The sequence below is a fragment of the Microtus ochrogaster genome, assembly GCF_000317375.1.
Source record: "Microtus ochrogaster isolate Prairie Vole_2 chromosome 14 unlocalized genomic scaffold, MicOch1.0 chr14_random_3, whole genome shotgun sequence".
NCBI classification, from domain to species: domain Eukaryota; kingdom Metazoa; phylum Chordata; class Mammalia; order Rodentia; family Cricetidae; genus Microtus; species Microtus ochrogaster.
Window position 1 is genome coordinate 11,868,628 of NW_004949098.1, and position 13,303 is coordinate 11,881,930.

At 53.1% G+C, this 13,303-nt stretch overlaps 1 protein-coding gene across 1 annotated transcript in view; it reads left to right on the forward strand.

Moving 5' to 3' along the window:
• Positions 1–11,674, forward strand: part of Atoh8 (atonal bHLH transcription factor 8) — a 28,954-nt gene extending 17,280 nt beyond the window's left edge. The window contains exon 3 of the mRNA XM_005364743.2: positions 10,690–11,674. Within this exon, the coding sequence (XP_005364800.1) occupies positions 10,690–10,695 (6 nt within the window). The 3' untranslated portion in view covers positions 10,696–11,674. The remainder of the gene's footprint in view (positions 1–10,689) is intronic.
• Positions 11,675–13,303: the final 1,629 nt, after the last annotated feature.

A 13,303-nucleotide genomic window follows, 5' to 3' on the forward strand; every position in this document is an offset into this window, starting at 1 on the left:
CTGTCTCAAAAAAGAAAGGGAAATGATGTGCAGAAGTGAGGGATATGTCCTGATGTTAACCTTTGTCCCCCACGTTCTCGTCATGGGTGAGCGCACACACACCTGGATCAGCGTGGCTAGATCCTGGCCTGTTCATTGCTGAGGTGTCTCCAGAATTCCTGGTCCTAACTTGTCGTCCTTGGAGGTCTAACTAAACAGGGGCATTGAGGTGGAAAGTCATTCCATTGTCACCCCGACTGACCCCAGCGTGCAGAAGCAAGCCCTGTGCCCGCAGGGGCTGGGTTGAGACCACCACGGGCTCGTCAGAAAGCAGCACAGGGGAGCCTTTGGGAGAACGGTGGTAGCCATAAACACCCCAGTGCCTGGGCCCCCACAGCTGACTGCAGCGTGACGTGAGGGCCTTTTTAAAGAACCGGCTGCTGCCACTGTCGGCGCCAAGCGCTTCTGGGACATGTCTGCTCAGAATCTGGGCACCTTCTGGGAACAGTCACCAGGTGGCCTGTCCTGGCGGTGGGGTCCTGGGCAGGGCTGGCAGCTGGGATGAAAAGAGAGAAGAGCAGTACCTCCCTGTCTCCTTGGCACCCCTTGGGACAGGGAACAGGGTCAAGACTGCCCTGTAGGGGTGGAGCTGGAGACTTCTGATGTCAGTGCAGTGATGGGGTGGGGGGGGAGGGCAGGGCCTCCCTGCTGTCCCTTCAAGAGCTCAGAGTCTGTCAGCCCCTTACTCAGCCCCTTGAAGTGGCTGCCTGCAGCCTGTTTCCCCAAGTCCAGCATTCAGGTCTTTGGAGAGCCTGTTGTGTTTCTTCTGAGCTTTCTTTAAACCTCTCACCTCTTTCCTCCTGCCTTACCCCCCGCTTTCCTCCCAGATAGGGCAGGACCAAAGGTTTATTTTATCATAATTTCTGGGCCATTAATCTCATGTCCAGAGGGGCTTGGCGCCAGCCCTTGGTCCTCCCTGTGTGGCCTCTATGGGGGTGGGGGTGTCTGAGTCTTAGTCTGGACTGGTCTTAGTGCTGCTTTGGGGACCATGAGATTTTGTTCAAGAGTCTCAGGCTTGACTGGAAAGAGGGTTCAGAGGTTAATAGCACTGACTCGTCCTCCAAAGAACCAGGGTTCAATTCCCAGCACCCAGGTTCCCAGCTCACAACTGCCTGTAACTCCAGTCCCAGGGGGTCCACAGCCCTCTTCTGGCCTCTGGGTGCACTTCACACATGTGGTACACAGATGCACATAAGACAAACATTTTTAAAAATGTCTGTGGCTCATGCTGGGAGGTGCTCCAGGGGCTGACCAGGGATGGACACTTGAAAGGATATAAATTTGGCTTGTGAATTCTGTTCCTCCCCCACATTTTCCACACGAGGATTCGACTTTCCTGAGGACCTAGGACAGAAGAGTGACTACTAATCTTATGTCCCTGGGGACAAGATGGCACTGGCCTCATGATCAGGAATTGATTTCAGTTCTAGCTTTTCAGAGGACAGGGTTTGGGGAGGGTTTCCTGCTCACTGTGTAGTCCTGATGGCCCTCAGTGGAGGCCTAGGGCAGGGCGGGTTGACTGGCCCTGGCCCAGGTTGTCCCCTTATGCCCACCCCAGGTCTGATAACAGGAGAAAACACAAGCTCTTCCCTCCTTGATTTCCCAGTGTGAGTGTTTCTAAATGACAAAGGTAGGAGCCAGTCCCTCCTTGAAAACACTCATGCATGACTGCCCCAATCCTGGGCCAGCAGTCCAGCAGCTCCAACTCCAACAGAGTCCTCCAGAGCCCACCCCAGACGTTCTGCTGGAGGCCAGGGGCAGCTTCCCTCACCCGTTCAGGGTTCCCAGGTATTTTACACAGGCAATGTCAGACTCAGCAGGACTCCTGACTGTCCCCTACCGCCACCCCACCCCTGATGACCCAGCCCCAGTTTGCTAAGAGCTCCTGGACTGCTCTGGGCACATGCTAACCTTGTGTAACCCTCCCAGCCATCTGATCCAGCTCTGCCTCCTCCCCCTGCTTCCTCCAGGAAGCCCTCCTGGATTCCTACTCTGGTTTCCTCATGGGGCCTGTAGGACAGCTTTGGGGATCCAGGCTTCTTTTTCTCTCTTCCTCATGACTACACCGTGGCTGCCATAGGGCCAAACACTTCAGCCTCAGAGTACACCCAGAATCTGGTGAGGACAAGACCAAGATGAAGGCTTCTTTAGTGCAGTGGGTTCTGCCTAGATATCGCCTACCTTCCCTGAGGAGTGCCTCTCCTTGAACCCGAGAAAACCATCAGGGCCTGTCCAGGGAGAGCAGAGGGTGGCCCCTCCACAGGTCAACCCAGCAGAGTTGACTGGACAGGGCCGGTGTTGTGTCCTTGACCACCGTGGCAGACATCTGTTTCCCTAGCTCACCTAGTACTAACCACATCCTTACAAAGCTGGTGCCCCAGCCTTGCTTTCTTCAGAGAGCATAGGTGGCCAGCTCCCCAGTGCCCTCACACCTCTGTACAGTTACTAGGTGTTCTGCGGTTTGCAGAATCCCTCACATCATTTCCGGATCCCACCATCTTGTGGGGTCTCTGTTATTTAGGAGTATGAAATGGCACAAAGCCACCCAGGCCTGAGCAAGGCAGGACTGGGCAGGACCCACGCAGGCTGGTACATCAGGCTATGACCCCTGCCCTTTGACGCACCCCTCCCTTTGGGCTGCCTAGCAGTGTGGGCTCTGGGGACGGGAGTCTGCACTTCAGCACAACCATTTGTGTATGCTCTGAGCCTTGGGTATTGCCTTCAGCAAGCAGAATCTTCCTCCTGAGATGCAGATACAGCTGTCTTGGGGGCAGGGGCTGGAGGGTACAGTGGCTATAAAAAGGTTTTCAGAAGGGGTCCTGGAGGACAGGGCTGGCTCATCTGAAAAGTGACCAGGAGAAGCCAAGTGTCATCCTAGCCTGGGGCATTCCCAAGAACTGATGCTAACGCAGGGAGAGAACTCAAGTCTGTTGAGAGAGAGAGAGAGAGAGAGAGAGAGAGAGAGAGAGAGAGAGAGAGAGAGAGAGAGAGAGAGAGAGGAACATGTAGGCGTGTACACTGTACACATCTGTCGGGGTCAGATGGAGGTCTCCTGCAGACTGTACACCATTTTCTAAGGTGGGAACAAGGTTCATTTCAGAATGCGGTTATTGATGGTTTGAAACTCTGCCTTCAGAGATCAGGAGCCATAGAGGTGGCCCTGTGGTGGCAGGGAAGGCAGAGACAGGTGGGCCTGTGGAGCTGCCTCCCCTCACAGTAGCAATACTCCACACCTCTCTTTCCTGTTCTTCCCCCCCTAAAACCTTGAACAGGAAGGACACGGATAGGCACCAAAAGGTTATTTATAAAAGGTGGGCCGCTTTGTACCTTCCCCAATATACATACAGTAGCCTTTATATATACACACACATACATACATACATTTTTGGTCCATGTAACCCAAGATGTCTCCAAACTTCTCTCTAGTGGAGTATGACCTTGAACTTTTGTTCCTCCTGCCTCTATCTCCCCAGAGCTGAGATTACAAACATGCTCCATCCCAGCTGCTTCCTCAGTGCTGGGATAGAACCAGGGCTTTGTGCATGCGAGGCAAGCACTCTGACAACTGAGCTACACCCCAGCTCATGTAATTGTACTTCTTCGGTCTTTTTCTATCCCTGGGTAGAAGATGATGGAGATGACCCAAAGGGCCCTGCGCTTTTATTGAAGACTAAGTGAGTCTCAGGCTCACTCAGGCTTCGTCCGAGGTCCTAGGATTACTTCAAAGAATAAAACAGAGGCCTCACCCTGGAGATCAGAGCTAAAAGACACAAATATGATAACGGAAAATCCAGAGGGGGCCCTGTGTGGACAGGAGTACGCCATACTTAGTGTGCGTGTGGCCCTTAACACCTTGACTCCCGGCTGTCCGGGCTCTGAGCAGCCAAACAGAAACAACCCGTTGCAGCAAGGCCATCTCTGGGAGCCGGCGCAGAGCTGGCCAGTGGTCACAGCACCAGGAAAGAAGCAGAAGCCATTTCGTGATGGAGCAAAGGGCTCCATGAGTGGCAGGGGCTGTGAGTGTCAGTGGCCCAGGGACCTGTGCAGACAGGTGATACTCCTGGGCTTGACCCTGTTATCCAGGAAGAAGTTAACTGACATGCTCAGGTCCTACAGTTAGGAGATGTCAGGCTCGGAATGCAGACACCCTGACGCCACCAGTTGGCACCTTTAATCGCTACAGTGGATTGCTTGCTGGGCGGTGGCACTCCATGTGTGGACGTCTGTGAAAGGAAGGAAAGAGTCATTTCCGTCAGCTCATTCTTAGCCTTTCCCTAGCATAGCTAGAACCTCCTTTTATGGTGTAATTGATAGGGTGTCAGAAAAGAAATGTCCCCACCTGTCCCCACATCCCACAGTGCTCCGGATTCTAGCTAAGGCATGGGCTTGAGGATATTAGAAGAGACAAGGGAAGTGGGTATCTCGCTCATGTTAAAACCATATTTGCAGACTTGGAATAGTTCAGTTGGTAGTGCTTGCCTAACACGTGTGAAGCCCTGAATTGGACCCCAGTATCAGAAGTATTGACTTATGCCTCCAACCCCAGCACTTAGGAGGTAGAGGCAGGAGAAACAGAAGTTCTAGTATATAGCATGTTTGAGACTACCCCAGGCTACTAGTGAGATCTTATTCTCAATAAGTAAGTAAATAAGTAAGGAAATAAAACAAAACTCCATGTTTTTGTGGAGCTCCAACTGGCTTTTGCTGAAATCACTTATTTGGGCTACACACACGCACGCACACACATGCACACACGCACACATGCGTGGTCCATTCGTGTCAGGCTCTCTCATGTTCTCTGGGTACAGATAGGAATTTTTACAGAGGTCTCCTGTCCAGCATGAATTTGTTTTTCTGTGTTGCTCAGCTTTGCCCCCGGCTATCACCTTGATGGAAGGATTGGGAAGGGGGGCACTGAGATGCAGAAAAACAGAGTAGCTGTCCTCTCAGGGTCCTGAAGTCCTGGCCACTCCAGAAGAGGCGAGCATCTGAAGGTCAAAGCCAGGGTCTGCCTTGCTCTGCTGTTGTCTAGAAACGTGAGAGGCAAGAGCTGTAGCAAGCCTAGAAAGGATGGGTGTCTCCAAGGAGATGCTGTGCCCCTCCCTGTGTCTGTCAGATTATTTAAGCACTGAGCCCCAAGAGATTGGAATTTCCCCAGGGACTAGGGTGTGTACACACATAGGGTGTCTGTGAGGTCAGGCCCACTTGGGAAGATGGAGGAGTGGGGCTTTTCTACTTGGCTGGGCTCTGTTCACCCAGCCTGGTGCTGCAGGATAAAGTCCCCAGCCCTTGGGGGCTGCTGGGAGTGAGCCCGCAGGACTGGAGGCAGCTGGGAAGCTGTAGCTACTGTGTCCTATAACATTGCCCAGGCCAGCCCTGCCCTTACAGGGCATCAGACCAAGAAAGACAGATAGACTGACAGACCCAGAGAGACAAACACAGAAGAGGCCAAGAAAGAGTTGGCTCGGGGAGACACAGGCAGAGCTCTGAGAAACAGATCGGCAGCCAGAGAGAAGGCGTCAGCATGGTGTGGCAGTCCCCTGCAGGCCCTGGGGGCTCCTTTCCGGCTGTGGTCCTAGCTGTGGGTGTGCCAGGCCTCTCCTGCCACCAGCCAGGAGAAGGAAAAGGCTGAACACAGCTTGTCAGACCACTTCTCAGGAGAGACTGGAGCTGAGGTGGTGATGACGGGCCGGACCACACCCTAAGAGAACTGCTGGTATACTTACCTCCAGTCCTCTCTGTTTAATAGATTTGGGGGTCACTGGACCTCTTTCTTCACTCCTCTTCCTACTCTGGCCACGGTCACTATCTGTTTAATTGGCCCCATGATGGCAGACGGCTGGAGTTAGTTTGTTGGGACTGCCAGGGCCCAGGCTTTGCCCACAGCAGCTCCAGCAATGGGGTGATTATGCAGGGCTCATCCCTCTGCTGAATGGACATAGTAATACCCACTTCCCAAGGGTTGTCTCAGTCAGTGTGAGCAAGGAATGAAACGAGAGGTTCCTGGCACATGGCCATGCTTCTAAAAAGACAGCACTGAGCCCTAGTCCCTCACTCTCCTGTCAGGCCATGGGAAGATCAGGGTGCCTAGGGCCATGCCCATTGTGAGTTCAGTGGAGGGGTGGGCAGAGTGAGCATCTCCACTAACAGCATCCCAGGCTACAGACAGATGGAGGGGACTGGGAAATAAAGGGCCTTGTTGGGAGTAACAGCTCATTCTTTCCGGGTGGGAGCTGATGGGCATGAGGGGGTGACGAGCAGACCCTCAGTATCCTCTCCGGGGCACTGCCAGCAAAAACACAAGCCATCGTCCCCACTGGAGTTTGCGTGTCCATGGGTAGGGTATTCCCATCAGTCTCCAGAGCCAGTGGTCAGAGTGCTGGTCCAGGTTGCCTGGGACTCAGCTCTACTTCTGACACATCAGCATGGAGAGGGATCTTATGCCCACCTGCTCTCAGCTTCCAGCACTGTGTAACAACTGTTGCCCCTTACTGACGGGAAAGTCCACCTCTCTACCATTCCCTGGCTTAGAGGTCTGGCCTGAGTCGTTGGCTTCAGCAAAGGAAGGGTGTGCCTTCTTGGATCCAGTAGTCTTGGTCTTGGGACCTAGGACCTGTGGGTCACACACATTAGCCTCACAGACAGTCCAGGACAATGTCTTCCCCGGGGAATAGAGGGTACTGAACAGGGTTGACAGCTCTTCTGTGAGGAGGGACAGGAAGCAGGGCAGGGCCTCCAATTCAGTGTCTGTCACCAGGCTACCATGTGGCAGCAGCTCAGTACAACTGGTTGAATGAATACATTCTTCGCAAGCTTGACTCTCCTGGCTCCTAGAGGCTTCTTCTGTGACTTTGATGTCCTAGGCTCCCAGGAGATCTGAGGGTCCTCCCAGCCAAGACATAGGGTGGGCCACAGATTCCTATCATGTCTCTTTCCTACCTGTGTCCTCAGTAAATGGTGGCTAACTGCAACTGCTCCCAAATTCCCTGCCTGCCGCACGGTGTCCAGGTCAGGTGGGACAGCAGTGGCTAGCGATGGGTGGACTCTGCCTGTGGGCTCAGAACAAACCTGCAGTTCCAGCTCAGAAAAGATGTGAAAACAGACCTGGGCTTTTAGGGGGCTGGCTCAGCAGCAGTTAGTCTCTGGCTTCTGTGCAGGCACACACACACCCACACACACTAAAGATAGAGGAAATGAGGGGCTGGGGAGGTGTCTCAGCAGTCACAGGTGAGATGCCGCCAAGCCTGAGGACCTCAGTTGCACTCCAGGAGGAAGGAGAGACCAACTCCTGCAAGCTGTCTCCTGGCTGACACGTGAGCCCTGTGGCCTGTGTGCGAGCACACACACACACACATGTGCATTCATGCACGCACGAACGCACACACATGTGCGAGCGTGCGCACACACAAGCACACACATGTGCACACACGTGCGAGCACGCGCACACACGTGCATTCACGCACACACAAGCACGCGCACACACAAGCACATGCGCACACACACATGCGAGCGCACGCACACACACATGCATTCACGCACACACAAGCACGCACACACAAGCACACGCACACACATCCTGAGGCTTACCTGGAGGCCCCACAGCTGACTGCCTTTGTGTAGCAGCGAATGGGGAAGATAAAGGACGGCAGCAATGAGCTTGATGGAGAATTCTTCCCCCTCCCCATGTTCCTATTGCATTGTAGCTTTTTAAGGTGCTTAAAAATCTGCTTGCTCTTTTTAGGACATAATATTTTTTTTTTAAAAAAAACTCTCCAGATTTCAAACTCATTGGATATTTTTTCACACACATGGAAGATTGTATCCAAATTGCTTATATGAAGAAAAATGCATGATTTGAAACTGGTGGAAAAATGGTTAAGTAGTTAATTGGACATTTTAGACGAATGATGAAGTTTTAAAACCTAGGAGGGAGCTGGAGACTGGAGAGATGGCTCAGTGGTCAAGGGAACTGGTGACTGTCACGGAGGACCCCCACGTGGTGGCTCACACAGTCTATAACTCAAGTTCCAGGCGATCTGATGCCTCCTCCTGGCCTCTGTGAGCACCAGGCACACGTGTGGTGCACACACATGCAAGCAGGCAGAATATTCACACATACAAATAAATTATAACTTTTTATACACATGCACACATATGCATGTATGTGCAGCGGCATAAATATGAAGGCCAGAGGACAACTTGTGAATGTCGCTTTTCTCTGTCCTCCACTCAGTTTCTGGGGTGGACGTAGGCTGGTCACCAGCTTGGTAGCAAGCGCTTTCCCCCCTTGTGTCACCTCACTGGCCTGAAATCAATGTTTAATGTTCCCAGAGTGACTCAATAATCACCCTGCATGACACAGGTCATCAAGAGAAGAAAGCAAAGGACTTAAGGCTGGAGATGCTCAGTAAGCAGAGGGGAGGAGAAACTGAGGTGACAAATGAGCTGGCTGAGGTAGCTCTAGATAACAGGAAAAGATTCGGTAAGGGACAGTGGAGTAACGCGGGGTGCTGGATGCTCCCCCTGAGAAGGAACGTCCAGTGGTACGAGAGAGCCACACTAACACACCGAGGCCTGCGGCTGAGAGGAGTTTTGTTTGTTCTACACGCTTTTACAGAGACGGCGCCAGCAGCTGGAGTTGTGCTGGGCATGGGGCTACCTCAGTCAACAGAGCTGTTCATTAGTGGGGCTGCTGTTCTGACCCCCAGATGAGTAGACAGGGGAAACATGTTTGCGATGATCTCATCCATCTCCATACTGACCGGATGGTAGCCATCAAACCAGGCATGCTGGAATAGCCAAAAGCATCAGTGTGCAACTGTGCTTGCTTCCTTGCCCTCTGCCCCAGCTGGTGGGTTCAGAGGAAGCAACCGACTGAATGAAGACTGAAGCTAACCCAGTCGGCTCCCTTTGCTGGTCTGGGGTAGGATGCTCAGAGCTGGGCATCCATCGTCAGCTCAGCCTGAGAGCTTGCAGGGCTTGTAGCTGGAGCCAGGCTGCCCTGGCCACCTTTGCAGTGTGGCTAGGAGAATGGTTCCAACCCTCCGCTCCTTCTCCAGACCACAGTCAGGCTGGATGAGAAGGGGCTCCAGGCCCAGTCCACGGCAGAGCCCGCCCAGGCAGCCAGTGCCTGGATGACGTGGCCATAAACCATGCTGTGGACCACAGACCCTGTGCCATCCCTATGGGTTTCCTTTCCGCTACTTAATCCTTCTCCTCAGACTCAGTAACAAAAAGCAGATCTCTGTTGGGGCCAGCCGTGCACAATGGGCTGGGAGAATGCAAGCCTAGGATTTACCACATCAAGACCCTGCTAGCCTCTCACTTTTCCTTTTCCCCGGCTTAGCCACTATTAGCTGGACAGCCTTCCTCCCTCATGGCCTGGCTCACTCACCCTCCTTGGACCAGGTATCCAGCATGGCTCCAACCTCTTAGTTTGGATCTTGGACCACGTCTTGGCTATGTTCCTACCAGTGTTCTGGGGCCTCCGAGGCAAGACATACAAGGGTCTGTGGTTAACAGCTCTCCAGCTCCATGGTTTGACTCCTTACTGCTTGCTCTCCAAAGCCAGGCTTCAGTAGGAGCAGCTTCTGTTGGGAGGAGAAGCAGGGTCCATCTGGGTTCAAATCCCATCACTGCTGGTGTGGAGCACTCAGCACACGCTCTGCGTGGCCCAGAGGACCCAAACATGCCAGCGCCGTCAGATAGAAGGTTTGCTGGACCGTCAGCATGCGTTGCTTGTTCAGGATTCTTGCAGAATGGGAAGCTGCACCAAGGTCTCTGGGCGTTTTTTCTATGTTCTGGGTGGATTCTTGGAACCCTCGTGAACTTCTGTGGTCATTTTCACACACACACACACACACACACACATGCACACACACGCACACTCAGGCTGATGACCCAGTGTATTCTTGGCTTGTCCTCCTCTTCTGTCTCTTCCTGGAAGGTTAGACTTGGAAATGGCCTGACCCAGTAACTCATGGGTCTCAAGATGTCCCAGGTTCCTCACTCGTGGGCCCTCTGTGTCTTAACTTCATGATGTTTAGAATCACAGACCTCTGTTGGTTTGTTTTCTGGGTTAGGATTCTACAGGTCCATTCTCATTTCTGCTTAGAAGGAAATGGAGGGAATGAATTATTGATGTCCCTCAGTTGAGTCATCTGTCAGAGGTGGGAACCTAGAACTGGAGAAGTGACTTCAGATCACCTGTGTGGCGGGTGGTGGGCCTCATGACTTGTGGCAAGCTCTTGTCTAAACAGAACGGGGAAGATGGTACAAGTCATGGACAGACCGTTATTTCCATGGGAACCAGGGAGGCCCATCGTCCACCCATTCCAGCATCCTGTAGTAGCAGGACTGACTCTCATGTCCCCGAAAGGTGTGAATCTGGGGTTCATGATGTCAGCACCAGATGTCCCTCAGCTTACAAGGTTTGACGTCCTCGGTGTAGCAGTCCATGGAGGTGGAGAGAAGAGGAGCAGTATGTGCTTTGGGGACAGCTAGTCTTGGATCAAATCTGGCCTTAGTGTTTAACTGAAACTCTACCTGGGCAGGATGGGCTTAATGTCTCCAGAATGTTCCGTAAGTGTCGGCATCCAGCTTCAGGGTGAGTAGAGAATGTTCCTGATAATGTTTTCTTTTGTTTTTCAGGAGTGACCAGCCACAGACTAGACCACGGATACTGCTGTGGGTCTCTTCCCAGTCGGGCCTGAGGAGAAAGAAGCCGAGGCCACCAAGACAGCCAGCCTCATTTCCTGCCTTCTCCAAGATGCTACCAGATCCTCAGCCCACTTACTGCCTCTCAGGTTCACCAAGGACCAAGACAAAGGCAGCCTGCCTCCTCTCCATCTCCTGCTGTCCGCCAGCCATCCAGGGTTACTTCAGATTTTGCCTTCTGACTGGTGGTGCAGACTATTGCCAAAGATTCTGCAGAGATTGTCCAAGGAAACTACAGGGTGAAACCCCAACAGCGCAACGCCACACCATTGCTGCCTGAACACGTCCACCTCAAGCCAAAGATGGATTAGCACTTCTGCCAGGAACTCATGCAAGGAGTGGACATTTGGTGACCTTCGGAAGCACTTAACCCTCTGAGCCAGTGTTCTGTCTGTGCTGAACCCCGGGTACAAGAAGGCTTTCTAGGGCTGTGACAGATAGGCTGGGTGCCTTGGTGTGGTGGAAGGTGGGGTCTGAGATCTTGTTTCTTCCCATTAGCCATACAGGCCTCTGACCCTATGCCCAATATTCTTTGGGTCCTGGCTCCTTCCTGAACTCCAGGCCTCCTGAGAAGGGAAGAAGGGGAGAATGAAGAAGCAATATTGCCCCCATAGCCCACCCAGGACACGCCCCAAGACAACCTGTCTGATGGTCTTTGCTCCAAGAGCCTTCTCGGCCAGGTGCTCACCAGTGGCCAGTCTCAGGCTAGCACACGGGACAGCGTCCTGCTGTAGGTCAGCTGCCTTTGAACAGGCCAGGCAGGAGGACTTAGGGAGGAAGGGACCAGGGGAATGGGCCAGCATGTGGGGAAGGGGGCATGTTCAAAGCCAGGGCCTGCTCCATGTGCTACAGAGGCCAAAGCTGTTCACATCTGTGTGCAACCATCTGCTTCAAATTGAAGTAAAAGCTGCAACATATAAGGAAAGCACTGGTGTGTGTTGAGTAGACTTGGGGGCAGGGGAAAGGACATTGGGTATTCTTTAGCTGGGGAGTGTGAGAGAGGGGTGGGGACCCCCACCATGGCCTTAGGCTAGACTGTGCTCACGAGGGCTGGCCAGGTCATGTGAGAAGCCCTCTCTACTTCACCCTGTACTTAGCCCCTCACCTCAAGATTTGTGAGACCAGGCTCAGTAATGCCAGTTTCCAAATGAGGAAAACAGGGTCCCAGGAGACAGGGCCAGTCATCAACAGAGACAGTCCTTGAATCAGGACGGCCTGGCTCCACGCCCCGGGCTCTTGAGCCCTTTCCAGTCCAGCACACCACTTTTGGGTGGCCTTGTTCCTTTCCTTTCCTTTGCGGGTCATTTTGGGATAGAGATGGGATGGGGAAGACATTAAGGACTGTTGGGTGTCAGGTACTAGATGTGTGTGTGTGTGTGTGTGTGTGTGTGTGTGTGTGTGTGTGTGTGTGTGGTGGTGGTGGCTTCCGGAGACTGTAGTGTGCCTGACACGGTTTTTCCTTGGTTTCACTCTGTGTCACACTCACCTCCATGTCCGGGGACCAGACAGTAACAGTCACGCCTAGAGCCATACTTGCTGCTGCAGGAGAACACAGTCCAGGCACTGGTCTGTGGTCCTGGGCAGGGACAGGGTGCAACTGCTTAGGTTAGGACAGGCCTGCAGGGCTTGGAGAGATAGATGACTGTGTGACGAAGAGCACCTGGTCTAGCTGATGACCCAAGTTAGGCTCCCCGGACCCACACTGGGCAGCTCACAGCAGCAGTAACTTCAGGGAACCTGAGGTCTCTGCAGGCACCATATTCACATGCACGCAGACATGTCATTAGAAAGAAAAGAAATCTGTTTAAAAAAAAGAAGCAAGAGAACAGGCATGCTGCAGACTGTTCCAACATCTCTGAAATCTGTAGCCTCTACTCAACTTACCTCAGCTCCCATCCTGGCTGGGGTGCCGAGTCCCATCCCAAGACCATCCGTCCCAAGACCATCCATCCTTCTTTCTTGAGGCCCTGTTTCCTTTTCTGTGGTTTCCCACGGCACCGGTTTCTTTTCTGGAGCCCTGTGCTTGCGACAGTGGAAAGAGCTCCTTTGAGTTCTGACTGAGCACCGTCTGCTGCCGGGTCTCTGGCTCCCCTGGGAATTCTAGTTCTCGTGAGTCAGACCCTGGGGCTGATGGGGAGGTCGGACTCATCCAGCAGCAATGACCCAGGTTCACGCCCTTTTATCATGGGCCACAATTTTCCTTTCACATAGAGATAAAAACCTCTTCCCTGTGTCCCAGGGAAGCAGGCAGAGCCCACTCACATCCCAGATCCCTGACAATTCTCAGGGGACTGACATCCCCAACTCTCTGCCTTTGGTCTCTTGGGTCAGCTCCCTGTGTCCCTGAAACGGGGCCACACAAGGCAGTCGTGTGGCGAGCGGTTAGTTTTTGCTGTTGTGATGGAGTTTACAACATGTACACACCACAAGGAGCAGGGCATTGCCTTGATGTCCTCATTTATGGGGTTCTTCTCGTCCCATTTCTAGCGTCGTAATTTCCCCGGACGCTGCATTTCTGGGCCGTGACTCACTCCGAGCCTGTCCTACA